The 18473-nt window shown below is 38.9% G+C and overlaps 1 protein-coding gene across 1 annotated transcript in view; it reads right to left on the bottom strand.

Annotated features, from left to right (window-relative positions):
- Positions 1–2336: 2336 nt before the first annotated feature.
- Positions 2337–18473, bottom strand: part of il1rapl2 (interleukin 1 receptor accessory protein-like 2) — a 289838-nt gene continuing 273701 nt past the window's right edge. The window contains exons 10-19 of the mRNA XM_026357087.1: positions 11161–11301; positions 9916–9976; positions 9171–9280; positions 5023–5168; positions 4754–4831; positions 4532–4648; positions 3902–4024; positions 2910–3149; positions 2719–2749; positions 2337–2425 (exon numbers count right to left, since the gene is read on the bottom strand). Coding sequence (XP_026212872.1) covers positions 2337–2425; positions 2719–2749; positions 2910–3149; positions 3902–4024; positions 4532–4648; positions 4754–4831; positions 5023–5168; positions 9171–9280; positions 9916–9976; positions 11161–11301 — 1136 coding nt within the window. The remainder of the gene's footprint in view (positions 2426–2718; positions 2750–2909; positions 3150–3901; positions 4025–4531; positions 4649–4753; positions 4832–5022; positions 5169–9170; positions 9281–9915; positions 9977–11160; positions 11302–18473) is intronic.

The following is an 18473-nucleotide window of genomic DNA, read 5'->3' as shown; positions in this document are numbered from 1 at the left end:
GGCCTCTTTTTCTGACATGTGACTTCTTGTATTATATTTGTTTTGTTTTTTTCTCACATGCTCATTGTCAATTTGACCAATGTTTTAAAATAAATATAAATAAATACATTTCTCCCAAACGTAGCCTTGCTGTAATTCAACTACAACTAATTCAACTTGCAAAGCTACACTTTCAAAGTAGCCAGTAGATGAATGTCAGATCTGCAGTCGTTAACTTAAACTAAATTAAACATAAACTGCAGCTTTTGGCTGAACTAATCCACTGTCCCTAAACTCAGCTTGAAGTTGTCCAGCAAAATGTGAAACAGAATCTAATGTGTAAGATCCAAACAAAAGGAAGTGGAATACGTGGGACATTGAAGGCGGAAGTGCAAGAAACAGTTGGTTGAGCAATACCGTACATTTGCTTAAGCAAAACATATGTAACGAACAGTGGTGAATCAGCAGAAAGATAGCGGGAAAGGGCAGGATAGTTGATATTTGTCAAACCAGAGGCATTCAAAATGTATAAAACAACTCATATAATTTTTATTTGCTCTCAGTTAAATTATTTCAACCAATATATCCAAAGAATAGTCAAAAGAAATGAGCAGAAATCAAAAGACAACCACTATACTGTATATTGCCATCGAATATAACAACTCAAATAATCCATTATTGTATCAAACAATCTCAAATATCCAGAATTCATTGGTTCTAATAAGACAATGACAGTAGCTTTGTGTAAATTGAAAACATTATCCACTTTGTTTAAATATGATGGCAATAATCTTGGTTTCTTAAAGCTCACAAAAGAAGACTGTGGTGTGGTTCAGCTCCTCCTCAGGTCCTCCGTGGACGACTGGTAGAGGTCCTGATTCCAGATGCCGTTCCCCCATCCATCCATCCATCCATCCATCCATCGACAAAAAGATGAAAACAATAAAAGCAAAGAGCGGCTCTGGGTCACACGCACTTAATGTGGGTGTTAATGAAAAATGTACAAAACATATCACTGCAATGTATAGATTTATGCATAAGTTATGGAAGCTGTACAGAGATTATTATAACAAACCAACATTAAAAACAAAGTCTGCTAAAAATTCTCACCAATTTTCTAAAAAGATTAAACTCTAAATAAAACAAAACTAAATAAATATTCTGGAGGGATGCCTCCTTTTTTTCCCCTTATCAGTTTTTAATCATTACTTCATGGCCAGACAGAAAACAAATATACTGTATGAACATAATGTTTATTCTCCTCCATATTAAAAGAGGCTGCAACAAATGATTGTGTCATTTTATCTATGTTTATTTGATTATTATTTTTATTTTTTATCTAAACCAGTGGTCATGCAAATAGAAAAAGCCAAGTCTTTTATGCCTTTAGCTTAAAGTTGGTAGTTAACCTCTTGACCAGTTCGCTTCTTGATACTTTAACTAATTGCTGTTTACTGGGTTATAAGGTGAAGAGCCGTCCTAGCTCAAGAAGGAACTAGCCGTTTAGTCCACTAGTTCATACAACTAGCTAACTGTGCTTTCTCAGTTATTAAGTTTGCTTCATGTAACCCTTCTAATTTTAATATTCCTGCTGGAATCCATTTCGTTTAAGTCAACCATTTACTTAGCTTAGCCAGGAGTCGTATTTCAAGAGGTTGACTTGTTGTTTTAAGGTGGTCTGGTATTCCAAAATCATTGCTTGACGTCTGCTTCGTTTACTGACAAGCCACCCAGTCAATAGGTAGACTGATATTTGAAAAACTCAACTAAAACAAGTTCAACAATTCAAGCTACTTTTTGTTTGTCTGTAGAACAACATTTTGAAGTCAAGCAGCTGACAAATCAACTGGTTTTCACGGCTGGTGTTTGAGCACACTGCAATTATAAGATGCTTCTGTTTTTTGTGCTCCGTGGTCCAACTTTGTAGGTTGTTGGACAAACCGAGTACTGTTGTCCATACACGTCTTTAAACTCTCTGCAGGAGTCAAAATCACCACTATTCCTTTCCAGATAATCAGACACAGATTGTACACCAGTCTGAGACCAGTTGGTGGTTCCAGAAGAAGACCCAACTTTATAGTTCAGTGTTGAATCCAAGTGTCTGTAAGAAGTCTGCAGCCAGTAATCTCAATGTGTTGCAGTCGTGAAGCAGTCTGTTGTTCACAGCATGGTATGAGTCCAAAACAAGTCTTCAAGGAGTCCACGCCCAGTCTCCTGACAGCAAACCTGTATACATTCCAAAAACCCAATGAAAACCAGTCGACTAATCAGTCTACCCATGACTGAAGCCACTGAAAAGGCAGTCTGTGAACCCATCTGTTCATCCAGTATCAGTTGAGAAGTCCTTCTACCAGATGTCAGAGCTTAGTTCTCTGCTGGTAAGTGGCACGAAGGTGCTGTTCAGATGGAGTTCTGGCTTTTTCCCAAGTGTACTGCTCTGAGGCACCTGGGAAACACATAGTATATCAGTGATTTAGGACTCTTCACACACACCGCACATCACTATTCTTAGCAAAAATCTACAGTTCAGGTTCAGAAGAAAAAAACAAAGTGCAGCATGCTACAGTTTATAGTAATATGCATAGTCAGTAGTGAGTTATGGCTCATACATGACAACTATACTATAGTATTGTATACTATCATGTCACATCTGCTTCCGAGTCCTGAATACATATTTGAGCTTGGATAAAATGTTACTATACTATGTTTTCTTTCTACATTTCTTTTATCCAAACAGACCTCTTGTTCCCCAGTGAACTGCTCTGAACCCCTGGGGAGAAAAGAGGGGTTTTATTTTTAATGTGTTGAAACTCTTAAGTCCATGCACTTAAACAAAGAAGGATACACTATGCACATGTTGGATGCAAAAAAATAAAAACTCACTAAGAACAACACAAACATACTGTTCGTGGCATTGTCCTTACTCCCACCTGTCCATTCAGCAGTGTCATAGGGATGTTGCAGTAGACGTGGCGCCCCCCAGGACCGAGAGTGGAGAACTGCATTGTGGGGGGAGGTGGGAGGGGAGGTGACAGAGAGGAAGGCTGTGGAGGAAGCTGGAACTCGTAGCTGCGGCAGAAATGCCTCATTTGCGCTGCTGTAGCTGTGTGACCGCCACCAAGCGGCAAGGTCATCTGGTTGTAGTCAGGGATCTCTGTTGCCAAAGCAACCTGCAGCAAAAAAACACGAGATTCTGTTAGATTATATCGTTTAAAGGTTGTTGTTTTTTTTTTTAACTGATTATGTAATCAAAGAGGCTTAAAGATATTTGCAGACTTAAATATGTGGTCAAAACAGCGAACTGTTGCCGAGTGTGAAAAGTGAAGCTTGGGTTTACATAGAGTGAGTAAAACAATTGTCTCATCCTTAGACCAAGCCATCTCTGCTTCTCTGCAACAAAAACAAACTCAAGACTATAGCCACTCCTTTGCTCCCTGCTCCTCCAGTCCTGTTTTGCAACTTAGTTACTCACAACGTATGCGTCCACACAGCCAGTCTCCTGTGCAAAGCTACAGCACCATTAGCTGTTAGCTGGGAGTGATGGTGCCTTTGTACAGCAGCATTGCATTGACAAAACCGGCTTTGAAACATGCACCTGAACCCTAAAAATATCTAGACACTACCCAAGTCAGCTGCATGTGAGAAAACAAATGAGTCAGACAGACCACCGATTACCTAGACTTGATCCCACAAGTCCCCTGAGTAAAGAATTTGGTTAATGTCACAGTGTGATCACTGCTATGAAGAGCATGCTGAAAGCACATGTGCTCCCACCCATTGGTAAAATCAAACAAACGTTCATCCATAGAGAGAATGTGTCTGACATGGACAAACTGCTACACATTGTCTGCACCTGATTCTCCTGACAGCTTAAATGAGACATACTACAACAGAAGAGAGAAGTGCCCTAGTTATAGCTGACCTGATGATGTCCATGGCGACTCTCATTAGGGGGTGCCAGGGAGGCAGAGGTGGTTGTCATGGCAATGGTGGAAACAGTGGTTTGCAGGTCACCAAAGAGGCCCTGTTCACCAGAGTCCATCACCTGTTACAACAGAAACACAGTTACACATATACATACAGATTAATGCAAATATTTGAACAATTAAGGTGTTGATAAATACAAACACACGAGTGGGCAACATTATTGCAATAGGAGATATGTTTTATAAATGTATACATTTAATAATAAAACTACTCATTTTATTCATTGACCTATTGTTCAATGAAGAGATTTTCAATAGATGTGATGGTTTCTACTCTGCCAACACTGACTTCTTCAGGGCAATTTAGTGGTCAAAACAGACCAAAACACAAACATCTGACAAAGATAACTTAGTTGACCTACAGTGGGTTTGCTATTTGTATTAAACTGACTAGACTGCATTTCGGTGCTATTTGTTTAGCTGTGTTTATACTTTCTTGCATTTTACTCTAGTCTCAAACTCATGTTGTTTGCTCAGAGTAGAGTTTCTTTCTATTCAGAAAGGGTAAAAAGAAACGTGAGAGCAGGAGCACAAGAAATTCATGACTTTTCTTTTTTGCATTGTACCTGGCGCCTGGACAGTGTCTCTCTGCGTTTGGCAGGCATCTCATAGACCACCTGTTTCCAAAATTTAGATGACAGCTCATTGCTCTTAGGACCCCTCCATTTAATGATGGATAAAACCTGAAGGGAAAAGATGAGAAGCCATTTTTTCCCCACTTCCTTAGTCTGCTGGTGGTTGATGATACCCTTCACATCACCCCTCCATTCAGCCCCTTCTCTGTATACCTTGATCGTATGTTTAAGTGCTTCCACCTCTTGGTAGTTGATGACGTTCTTCAGGTCTGCACACTCTATCATTATCACCTGAACACAGATAAATGCGGAGATAGAGCTGTTTTACAAGGAAGAAAAAGTTGGTGCGCTTACATAATATTAAAGTAGAGCATCTCACTGCTTCCTTGAACATGTCAAATTGACAAACAACTCAGATAAGTTGATGACACACATCTGCTTTATCTCTTAGACTGATTTCCTGTTTAGGTAGCAATTCATACCTTGATCTCTCCGGTAACCAGCATAGAGTGGAGGCGTGTCTCTATCTGGAAGATGCTCCATCCTCTTTTGGCAACAAACTCTGGAGTGAGAACAATGATCAGACGTCGGCTCTGCTCAACACTCCGAGCCAAGTCCTCAATGTAGGCTAGGAGGGAGAGATGTAGAGACAAAATGAAAGGGACAGAGAGCAAGAAGCGAGTTAGACAAAATGAAGAATATCGTTGGTAACTAAAATAAATTAATAGTACTTTTACTACTAGTACTGTTCAAAATGCATTACTTAGTGCAGTATAGTGTACTTTTCTACAATATACAAGTACATTCTGTACTTAGAACTCCAAGTTGATGAAAGAATTTGAAGTGGTACTTAGGCAAGGACTTGTCCTTTTACTTGAGTATTACGTTTGTGTATTTCTACCACCTCTGCTTGCTTGAGATAAAGAAATGATAAGTTAGTTAAAGTGTTAAGCAGCTACAAGCAGAATGTGGAGCAAGTATCTGTGCTTCGAGAGGCGTGCCTTAACGTGTCCTCTGTACTGTTACGAGCTCCAAAACACTGGAAAAACAAGCAGACGTGTTAAAACACGCATGTCGGAGTACACAAGTGCCACCACAGAAATGATCTGAAGCCGTAGAGTCAGCTGTCACTTACAGTAAAAGATCATAAAACGACAAACTTCTTATTGCTGCCCTAGTGATGGTGTCTTGATCACACAGTTTGAATAGAAGCTTAATCAATTGCATTTTATATTGCTATACTGTTGAGTGTCGGCTGACTTTGTTCTGTACATCCCCTTTTGCAGAAAGGCCCCGATTAGAGGCCCCGTTACATAGCAGAGTAATCAGCGTTCTCCAGCAGAAATCTACCTCGTGAAGTCAAGTTTCTATAATCACCGATTACAGTAACCATGTTTCTCGTTTAAATAACACTTGGGTTGCTTTCACATCTTAATTCATTTGTTTTGGTCCGAATCAGTGGATGAGTTTGTGAACTTGTAGCAATTTCTCCTTGGTTCGGTTTCGTTTCACACACAGAGAAATCCAAGAAAACCAAAACACATCACTTCAAACTACGCGAGAACGTCCTCTCCGCTTATTGGTCAGATGTTTCTGCCGCGGGAACAAACAAGTAAATACAGGAAGAAGGTGAAGTGTTGTGGACTACTGTATGTTTGTGTGACAGGAGAGAGATGATTTCACAATGAATGTTAATGCGGATTACTCATCCCTTTAATTATTGTATATTATGTTACATCGCCTGCAGAGTCATCAGACCCCGTGTCCGGGAGACACTTCACCTCCTTGCGTCTCCATGTTTGTCCTCAAATAAACAGACAGCATGTATTTGTTGGCAAACAAAAGAAATGGGAATCTACATATCACCCAAAGCCCTCAAATTACTGTATGCGATTCATAGCGTTTGGTTTGGTTGTTCCACCTCCTGATGTTTGCTTCATGATGCACATACATGAGAGTGTTTTTTCACCTATCTCTCTGAAAGGAAGTGAAGAAGTGTATTTCTCTAAACAGTGAGATATTTGTTTAATGCACTTTTGTTTTTAAGATATGACAAGTTCATGTTAGTTGGGTGTTTTATTTACTCTGGAAGTACAGGAAGCAACACAAGGAAGACACAGGGAAATAAAATTGAACTGAACTTTTCAGTATATACAGTAAACCTCCACCTCGAGTATCTGTCTTTTCTTCTGGCTTCATCTTCTGAGTCATTATGTTCATACATGACTGGAATGACTGACGGGAGTATAAAGCAGAGTGACAGAAATGCTTGTGCAAGATTTCTGGCTGTGACACAGCGCTGTGAAGTCAGCTCTTAAATGGGGATTAGAGCTGTGCTGAGACGCCACAATCAGCTTTTGCTTATAACTTAGGAAGAGGAAAATATGAACTTGAAGAGGGGAACGGGCAGGTGGTGCTGTGTGAAAAGTCAGCCAAGGAAGTGGCGGTGGAGCTGCTGCATGTTCGATGTAAATATAAATGTAAAGTTAAAGCAGTTCACTGCAGTTTTAAATGCTTCTCCTTATCCTCACTGTGGTGCTGTTGCTTCATGCCAACTCCAGTGGAAACTTGTCTTTTCCGAAATGTCCCCATTCAGCTTATTTATTTGTGACATTTTCGATGTGTTTTGCAACGTGCATCAGCGAAATTGCTCATTATTTCTCAAATGTGTAGTTACTGAAGATGTCTGAAGACTGTGTGTACTGTGAACGACAGATCCCCTCCCTCTTTATGTCTCTCTCCCCTTCACCGTCTCTTCGCTTGCTAACCGAATTAATGACAGAGACTCACCATCAACACACTGCAATTTCACGCTCAATTTCAGGGAGCACAAATAGTACAGAACATCCCGAAATTCAGTTCCTTTCTTTCTCTCTCATCTGGTTTGCTTTCCCTTTTCTCTAGCTTCTGTCCTCACACTTGACCTTCCCTCCTCTTTCCTGCCCTTTGCTTCCTTTTCCCGCTCTCTATTTTTGCGGATTATGTAAATCAATTAATGAAATAACACAAACTAACGACCTCGTGCCTCCACCTCTTTCTGTTGCCGTTGTTTATTTCTCGCTCTCTTGTTCACTTCGGAGGGTTAATGGAGTGGATAATTGAATGGTGTTATTTGGTTCGCATTGCTGTGTTGCACTGTCAATGGCTTTGGTGAGGAAAGAAAAGGCACCTCTCTGTCTATGTGATGCACTCGTTCAGTCTGTTTTTCACGATTGCTTAACCCTCAGTTCATATGCAGCTTAGACAAATTTATGTGTGTAGTTAGGCAGCAGTGGACATTTGTTTTTAGGATGGTTTCAGGGCACAGAGAGGAAGCCCCATTTCGAGAAGAAACATGAGTTTTTCCTTTCTCTTCAGGATGCCGTGTGTGCTGCTCGTGGAGGAGGCATAATTTTAGCTAAGGGCAGATGATATAGAGCAGAACAATTCATTATGAGCCACATTTAAGTCAATTTATTTATGTATTTTCCGAGAAAATATTAAATAATGCAGAACATGCACATTAGTTTTTTGTTTGTTTTTTCAAACTTTCAAGCCACATTATAGAATAATTTAAGCAACAACATTTATCTGGAGAAGTTTTTAGCATATGCTGAAATGTGATTTTGGTAATAAAATGTTGCTACAAAGTAAAGAATGACATTTTATTTCTTGCTTTTAGTTCATTATGCATGGATAATACAAAGTGTGCCTGCTCTGAGTCAAAATGGCAGATTGTAACACGTGGCAATGACCATCAACTGCAAGATTCTGTTTTTATTCTATCTGCAACTGTGTGTTGATGTGATAAACAGCTGTATGGAGCAGATGAATCCCACTATATCCCAATCTAAATGCTCTATTCACCATCCCTGCAGCTAGCAAGGCCAGAGTTGAGCCTAACAATGATGGATGGATATGTGTGTGTGTCTGCTGAGAATGACAAATCTCATCTCTATACTGCACTATGTCTGCAGTTTTATTCCATATTCCTAACGTTCTCGCAGCCCCACTTCCCTGAACATGCTCTTGGAAATTTTCTTGTCATTAACAACATGTCATTGTGAGCATCTTTAGGTTTTTAACGTACTCAAGGTTATTGGCATGAGTAAAATGAAGGCAGACAGATCTTACAGTACGTTGCAGTAAGAGTGGTTTTTCCCCTTTTGCTGATAATTTTTGTACTAATGTAGTTTTAACTTGCATGAAAGTGGCACGTGTACGTTCAGAGCACAGACATATACTGTAGAGCAGTACTTGTACTATTGCCCTCCACTTAGTCATAGAGTGACATGTAACCCCAGAAAGAATGATAAATGGTTTGTGCTGCGTGACTGGTGAATGGTACGTGCGTGACTGTGTACTGTAGTAAGTGTGAGCATGTGGTACAGTGACAAATGAAAGTAAGAGCTCGAACCAGGAGTGACACAAGGTTTTCTATCAGTGCATCTACTGTATGTGGTCTCAGTGTGATATATATTATATATCACACTCATATATTATAATATGATGAAGACCCGCAGTCATTCTTATTTATTGTGACAGAGGGATTTATTCTATTAAAATTCTGGGTATTGGGGGTTATACTGGCCACAGACAGAAACAGGACGCGTGTGTGTAAAGTAGAGCAGATACATAGGTCAATACTTACTACTGCTGGGTATCAGATCTCTGTCTGGTATAAACAACTTGTATCCGTAATGTTTCTCCAGAACATCTGGCAGAATCTCCAGAGCGAACGTTTCCTCGTCGCTGCTCGTCCTGCCAGGGGAGAGAATAACAAATCAAACACCAAGCCATCAGCTAAAAGAGCACCTGATGGTGGCCACAGTTGCATTTAAATGGTTGGTACAAATGTACTTGCACATATAATTGGACATTATGAAACTTTTTTTTTCTAGCATGACCATGCTTCACATGAAGTCATCTTTAAATGGCTTTTCATTTAAAGCATCTCCAGGAAACAATGAGCTAGAGTATAGTTGGTGTGCTTTACTTAGTTTAGTTATCTTTATAAGATTTTGGATAATGCCGATTTACTTGTGTATTATTATTACTACTTTACTAGCTTAATACTAATTTTGTACCATTGAACTGGAGCCAGGATGTGGTTAGCTTAGCTTAGCATAAGCACTGGAAGCAGGAAAAGACGAGGTAGCTTGTCTTATGTTTCAAAGCACCTCTGTCTCTAATCTCATTTAACTTAATTTAAATCAGTTAACACATTGTAACTCATTTTTCAAACGTGTACGCAAACAAACGAACCAAGTCACGATTCCAGCTCTGCACTTTACCCAGGGAAGAGCAAAGGTGCTACTTTCAAATGTGGACCACATATGATCACGATGGCCAGGCTCCGTTTATGTGATGTGTTAGTTAGTAGTGAGACTGCTAACCTGCCCAAAGAGTCCAGGTCCACTTTGGTGTAGGACAGGTAGGCATCATACTCTTTATTATCTGAGAAAAAAAGGAATGAAAGAAAAGACAGTACAGGGCAGGTTGTTCTTTCCTGAAAGCAACATGAAATCATCCAGCTAATTATGCTACAAAGGTCATTTTGAAAAAATACTCAACCCTCTGCTGATTTCTTCTCTTTTTGTGTGTTTCTCATACTACACATCTCCACACATATATTCAAATAAAATATTAAACAGAAGCAACATAAAATGCAAGTTTAAAGTGATAATTGTGTTTTTTTTTTTTCTTCTGATACTAAATAGGGTAAGTATTCACAACAACTATGATTAGCCTGGGAAGGGTTACAAAGCGTCTTAAGGTTCTGGGGCTTTATCCAGATCCACAGTGAGAGAGCCTGTGTACAAGTGGAGAAGACTCGGAACTATAGTCAACTGGACCAAAGTGAGTCCAAGAGCGTGATGACGACTCATCCAGGAGGTCACTAGAGATCCAAGGAAAACATCTATTCTACCTATTTAAACTAAATAACATTTGAAATGATTCTATCACACCGCTTTACAGTATCTCACTACATTCACAGTGTCATCTACAGAAGAACGTCTGATTGAAAGCTCTCTGAAGGACGACACTTTCTAGTCAGCCCCACTTCTGGACACAGTCACGTTCGGATAGCAAGTCATTTAGCACATCGTCTTCGGGACAGTTGAACTTGGTAACATCACGTTAGGACTTTAAGTTAAAATCAATACTTTCAATCAATACTACAAACTTACTTCTTTGCAACTTTCTTTAGATTTTTTCCCCACAGCTATCATTTATTTGCTTATATTGCTTTGTCAATGTAACATTTCAAAGAGGCTGTACAAATAGAGCTCATCATTATTCCATCAGCTGTCACAAAAAATAATTACCCCATCAGCTGAAATAAACAAATCTTCATTCACTCTGATGCTTTTTTTTCTTAATAGCTTTCTTTGACTTCGGTGTAGACTTGATTAAGTGCAATCATTGTGTATCTTTTGTGCACTCGTTTCCATTATAATGCACCAATGGTGCTCGTGTGCAGCATTTAATGTCCAACAACAAGTTGGTAACATAGACACTTTGCGAAAACCCACTTGGCTACATGCTCTCTGTTTGTCTCTGTGATCATGTGGCCTTTCTGATCCCTGTTGTAATATGTGTGTATCCTGAAGTGAAACTGAGCACTCAAAAAGGTTTACCGTCTTCAGTTTCATCACTGCCGAAGTGTCTCCTGTAGCAGAGCATGATCTCCAGGTTGTAACACTTATAAAGTGCTGTCAGGACTCCCAGCAGCAGCAATATAACCCCGAGACCACCAGCCAGCTCCAGGCGATACATATCTACAGTTCGAGACACACATTGAGGGGAGAATAAGAAGAATAGATGAGATTTATATGAGACAATCTCCTAAGAATCAAACGCTTTTGGCAAAGAAAAACAGAAATAATCACCTATTTCACCAATTTATGAGGGTTAGAGAATTGGATAACTGAAGTTTTGTTTGGGCTGATTTTCACAGACTGCATTTTACAAAGTGGCACAATCACATCTGACTAAACAAAGTTGATCTACAACAATTTGACTTCATGAATTATAAAAAAACAAAAGAAAAGAAAAGAAAAACGGAAGACATTTTCTAAATTGGACAATAGAAAATGAAATTCACACACTCAAAAGCAGAACTGTTGATGTTGGGGTTTCATTTGATGTTTTTTTTTTTTTTTTGCTGAATCACAGATTTTTCAGCTTCGTTAGCAGCCTAGCCTAAGTTCCTTATAATAAACCACAATGTATTGAACTAAATGCCCTGAATCAGACAAGCATGACTTCCCTAAATCCAGCTGTGTGTCATGACATGTAATAATTTAGGAACTAAGAATGAATGTTCATTTGCATTATTACTCAAATAGTTATTCTCTTTTCATTTCACTCTCTTCTGGTTGGATTTGTACGTTGGCAAATGGGTTGGACATTCACTGCCTTAAAGTTAGTAAATGTTCTCAGGATGTTTCTACACAGGTAGAAATGTCTCTTTACTACCAACTGTATTTATATTGCTAACATAAGCTAGTGGTCATACAAATCCATTCATCAGTCATTATCATGGTTTAGTACAGCACCTACTGCCTACCAGAAGGCCAGTATACCTTTAGTATACCTTTATTTATTTAAGTTTTGCAATATGGTGACACCTAGTGAGTGTACTAAATATGACAAAACCAACAGAGGCAGTTGATGGCATAATTTAAACAGGACACACAAGCACCTCCCTAAGTCCATTTATGGAGGAGGTTGTGATGTATGGCTGGGAGACAAAACACAGGACTTTGAAACTTTGAATGTAACTTTATTTTAACCCAAACCAGGATCTTTTCCAAAACTCTAATCTATTTGTTTTAGTGTCACCTGTGCATGGCTCTTTGTTGTTGGTGGATATATTTACTGTAGCACACTTCCTGAACCAACCAGTTTGTAACAGCATTCTGGCCTTTAGTTTGAGTGACACAGAGAGACTGCAAACACGCATTCAGTAGAAATTCCCCCACATACACACAATTGCCATATTTTAAATAGTCACGCACAACTACACATCTATAAGCAAACAATGCATTTGGCTTCTTATTTCTTAAAGTTGCCTTATTACATGATCATCAACATGTGCACACATGATGCTGTGACTAAATCCATAGTCACTACTTAAAGTAAATCAAGATCAGAAATGAATGGTGCTTTTGATATTAGCGCCTCAGCAGCAAACTTATGGTGTAGGTTAAAACTTCTTGAATCAAATAAGGACTGATAGAAACAGGATCACATGTCTGTGTGAGTGTATGTTGGCAAAACACACAAAAGTAAGACGCAACACAAAGTATGTCCCCATAACAGACAGACACATGTTGGCCAGACACCAACAAGAGCTCCGATTGTGTGTGTGTGTATCAAGGAATAATAATGGTATCACAGGCAAAAGGAGCGTGTGGGAGATTAATGGAAAATGGCTAGTGATTGATGCCACAGGAAATATGATCTATTACCATCTTCCTCTTTCTAGCTCTTTCTCACACACATACACACACACAAACACACACAACACAAACACAGAGAAAGAAAACACACCCATATCTCTAAATCTTTTTGGAACCACTTCATTTTAACAGTAGTGTTTATAGATTTTTCTAAGCAGGGGAGTAGTAACAACAACTACCAGCTTGTTGATGATCATGTACATATGCAGTGTGATGAGAGCTATTCACTCAGTTCCAGTGCTTTTTTTTTTTTTTTCATTTTTTCAGTCTGATCACCAATACAACATAAATAAATTAGTTTTTAACTACACAAAATGTAATTTTAAAGGAATTTGCCAGGTTCCTCTGGGTTTCTCTTCCAGCTTGTTTTAGGTATTGCTGGTGTGATATCACACTTCAAAAGTAAAGCAGCAGTCAGCAGCTTTCTGTCTCCACTGGTCTGGTACATTGTCTAATGTAGTTATCCAAAAGCAGGACAATGCTATTTCCTACAATAGTATCATTCATGTTTGCAAGCCTGTTATAACTTCCTAATCCATAATCTATTTTTCTAATTCACTGGTTTTCTAAGGTTTTATGAACCATTACAAACTTACACGTACAGAAAGTGGCTGAGATTCTTCAGAATCTAAATGGAATCAGTGTCACTGTGAAGTAATGATGCTTGTTTGATAAGTACATTTGAATCAGTTTCTTTGTTCTTATGTCAGTTTTATGCCTGTGTGACTGTGTAATAGCAAAACTCAGTCTGCACCCACAGCGTCTGTGTATGTCACAGTGCTCTCTCTCTCTCTCTCTATGTTACTGTTCATTTGACATTTCATTTAATGGTAACTCTGTTGTTTAGCTGAAAGCGTCAATCAGACTTGTAGTGACAGAGCCCTTCAGTCATGAGCTGATTTTAATAACACAGTACTGTACAAATATAATAGCAGACTCTTTTCAGAAACTGTAGCTTTATCAGCAAAATGTATTCAAAAGTAAAAGTGCTCATAATGCAGCAGTTTAACCTCTTTTCATCTCACTTGAGACTTCAAATGACTAAATGTTTGTGTGATAACCCAGCACAGTTTAAACAAAGCTCATCCCACCATTTAAACTCATGTTAGGACTTGCAAAATAAAAGCTGGAGGGATATATGGAGTTCTTTGTAGCTGCAGACAAACAATCTACATAAAATTCTAAAGGCTGGAGCCCGTGATGTGGCTGTAGCACCTTTTTATTTACAACCACGGTGTAAAATGTAGCTGAAGTTACCACAAATCACCAGTAGACGTCACTCCAACTCTACTCTAACTCCGCTACAACACTGTCACTTACACAGACACACTATATGGAAGAAAGAGGGGGGACAGCAATAGAGATGGGATAGTACAGGTGTGAGGAAGAGGGAGGGAGGAGGAGGGGAGTGGGGAGAAAAATTCTGAAATTTAACTAATTGACAAATATTTGCTCTACAGTGACGTGAACTTGGATTGCTTCCATCCGTGATGAGACACATTTAGAAACCTGCGCTGCTTTCTCCACCTTCTCCTTGTCTCCATCCAATCCCCTCTCCTCCCCCTGTTCTCCTCCTTACTTCATCACCGCTGCCCTCTTCGTCTAACGTTCTCTTATATTTTCCATTAGTAATGAGTCACTTGCCACCGTCTCCTGATATCAGAGCACAAGAAAATGAGAGCGGAATTTGAAGGCTGAATTTTAAGTATGCTTTTTACTTATTAGGCACGAAAAGAAAAGTCAGTGATAATGGTGGTGGTGTCTGTATGGTGAAAAAAGATATTTTAATAAGATTTTTACCTTTCTCCCTGTCATACTTTTACATTCTTATAAGCAACATAATGTCACACTGACACCACCTTGTTCAAGTCCTATTACATCTACCTTTTTCCTTTTAGTTTTTTTCTTTATTAGAAATCTATTTTACAATATGGTCCAAAGATATATAAAAAGTAACATACTTTGTGTATTAAATTGTGCCACCTGTCTCATCCTTTAATTTAAAACCACCATGACATGCTGAGATTCTGTGAAGCACAGTTCCTTAAATGACCACAAGAGGCTACATATACTGAAATGATTATGAAAACCTATTTGCCTTATCTTCAGTGGTTCAACTTAAATTTACCCATTTAGTTCAGCTAAACTCAGCTAACGAAGAAACAAACATATGGGACCTAATACTGTACCTGTGACTTAGCATGTATTTTACATATATGGCAAATTTCACCAGTGGTTGTTTTCTTCAAACAAAGAAATAAGTGCATGTTGAGAGTCTCAACTCAAATCTTAACTGTCTTCCTCTGGATGAAGCAGCAGGAGGCCCAAGCTCAAATCTTCAGAAATCTCTTGAGTGACATTACGGAAACAATGTCTCCTGTCTCTCTCCCTCCATTTATCTTTCTAGTAAGACTCACATCATGGTGGCTGAGGGCAGCTCTTTCTGCTCTGTCAGTTACAATAAGTAGATGTGTATGGTCTGTGTACTGTAGGTGTGTGAGTGCATGCATGCAACATAGATGCATCAACCCATTACCTTGGGTCATTGCAGGGTGAGAGCACACCCTAATTCAATCAAACGCATTCAGTGCATGAAATCAAGCTTTGCAAACGTGTGCTAACTTAGGATAACTTGTGCTTTGTTTAGGCTGTCATGTTGTGTTTAAGGGCCCTAATGTGACCCTCTTAGCTTCATGGCTTCAGGCCAGGAGATGCCAGAAAAATCTGCTGGCTAGTTATCCTGGTTAATGGTATATGGTTATATGGTGAAAACAGAAACTCTCACATGCTGTCAAAACAAACATTGATGCCAACTGCAAGAAAAAAAGAAAAGAAAAAAAAAAGACAACACACCGATTTAAGATGATCCTGCATGAAGGGGATGCGGACAATGCAAATTATAGAGCCTAGATAGGAAAATGAAGGTAAAAGAACTTTGTAACAAAACTAACTTCAAGTAAAGTTGTAAACACAACAAGGCACAGGGCTTTCTCTCAGCAGAGGGAAGGCTAAAAACAACACTTTTATTAACCTTACTATGTTAATCTAGCCTCCATGTATGGGGACACACTTACAATAAATGTTAGTTTTATGACAGTGTACAATTAGTTTTGTACAAAACTAGGCTCAGGTTGACTTACCCAGACCCAGACCTGCCCAGGTTATAGGCTCAACAACCATTGACAGTATTTATAGCAGATACCTGAACACCTTTATCTATACAATAAATGTGGATATCCTCAGTTTAGAAGTCAACAAAACCAAAACAATAAGGCCAAATATGCTAAAATGTTCCACACATCAGAGGTGATCATGTCCTGATTCTCTGTAGGTTTATCACTACAACAAATCTATTTTATGCACAGCCAGCACACATAAAATTGACACAATGTTGATAATACTAATACTACACACAAGTCAACCACAGCTTTTAAACCACTGACAGGTAAAGTGAATAACATTGATTATCTTGTTTCAGTGGCACCTGTCAAGGTGTGGGATATATAAGACAGCAAGTGAAGAGTCTGTTCTTGAAATTGATGTGTTGGAAGCAAGAAAGATGGACAAGTGTAAAGATCTGAGTGACGTTGACGAAGACCAGATTGTGACGGCTAGATGGCTCGGTCAAAGCAACTCCAAAACACCAGGCTTTATGCGTTTTCCTAGTGTGCGACGGTCAGTACTTACCTAAAGAGGTCCAAAGAAAGACAACCAGAAAATCTGAGTGAGGGTCCCCAAGGCTGATGAGAATAGGAAGTGAAGAGTAACTCATATTATGATTGATAGGTGTCAAAACACACAATGCATCACAGCTTGCTGTGCTGCTCTATAGGACTGTGTAGCCTCAGACCAGCCATGAGACTTTAAATGCTCCAACTGGACCACGGAGCACAGGACATTTCTTTTAAATCAAGTCGATGGCTGCGTGTGTGTGCTTTGTTTATTTTGGTAAACCAGAATAGGGCTGGAAATGTGTGTTTAATGCAGTGAAGAGAAACATAAGTCACCTCTGACTCGACAAGTCCATCCTCCGACAAGTCAGAGGTGTTTTAGTTACACAGTATTATGTAGATGATTTTAATGTGTGCCTTACTGGTGTATACAAATGCTAATAAATACGTTTACTAGAGACTAGAGTGTGTGATGTAATGAGTAAAGGTAATACCACTATTCGAAAAATATTTTTATATGCACAGAATCTCATATAGTTTGTGGGTTAATACACAGTTCCACTGCATGTAGCATAATTAACAATACTTTAGACTTACTTAAAGAGACTAAGTCCTGCTGCTACACAATGATCTTCAGTTATACACAGCCTCCAGACACCCACTGATGTCCTAATTGCAAACTGCATTGAATTGTATCAGATTTTTTAAAGTAGCTAAAATAGCTTTTCTGCATTTAGGAAAAATGGAAACATGCCATTGCTTACTTCTTACTATTACTGCTTTATGTCAAATTGCTAATTGCATGTTTTTAAAAGGCATTTACAGCATGTACAGTACACCATGCTAACACAAAGTAATTCAAGCTTCAGCTCACTCTCTCTATCTGAAACTAATGTTTTGAGGACCAAGTAGAATTACTAATAATTCTTAATAATTATTATCCTTTATTGTATAATAGAGGATATTTATTTATTTTTCTCTTTAAAAAACAGAAAAGTAAAAAGTCGAGAAAGCACTGTAGGCGGTGAGTTAGACTTTTCCAGGTTAAAGCTGTCCTTTCTGGCTCATTGCTTCTAAATCTATACAGATCACAGAGTAGGAGATAAAGAGAAGTCAAAGAGGAAATTTTAAGCTGTGGGGCGAGCGATGTGTGGATTGTGTAAAAAGGTCTGCAGCCAAATGCTAGATTGTTGAAGTTTTGCACCAATAGTCAAATCTCTGTACTGCTGAATGTGACATGTGAGGAATGTAAGAAGAATAAATCTTAAGAGAAAGAGACAGCAGGTAAAAGACAGCAACATTTAAAAAGACAACAGGATAGTTACAACTAATTCTGCTAAAACAACAATTAATCAACAAATATTTGAATTTAATTTACTTTTTTAGTTATAAGATGTATATAAACACACACACACACACACACACACACACACACACACACACACACACACACACACACACACACACACACACACACACACACACAAGCACACACCAGTTCTCTGCATTCATCCAGTTAAGTACAGTGTTAAGTAATAATGACCCTACAATTCTCATCCTGACTCCCTCTGGTGATGTTTGTCTGTGTGATACGGTGTGTGTGTGTGTGTGTACACGTGTCCTCGTTAGAGTCTCTGGGGTGCTAGTTAAGTATAGTAAGATAGATTTGACACCCAAGGCATTCAGCAGGAGTCGGATGAGGAGAGAGAAAGACCTGTTTTTACTCGTCTATCTCTCCGTCTTTTTCTCTTCACTTTGTCTCTCTCAATTCTCTCGTACACCCATCACCTTTGCCATCTTTATTATTCCTCTGTC

This window comes from Anabas testudineus, chromosome 10 (assembly GCF_900324465.2).
Source record: "Anabas testudineus chromosome 10, fAnaTes1.2, whole genome shotgun sequence".
Lineage (NCBI taxonomy): Eukaryota > Metazoa > Chordata > Actinopteri > Anabantiformes > Anabantidae > Anabas > Anabas testudineus.
Note: the sequence above shows the minus strand (reverse complement) of the source record. Positions and strands in the feature narration are given on the sequence as shown.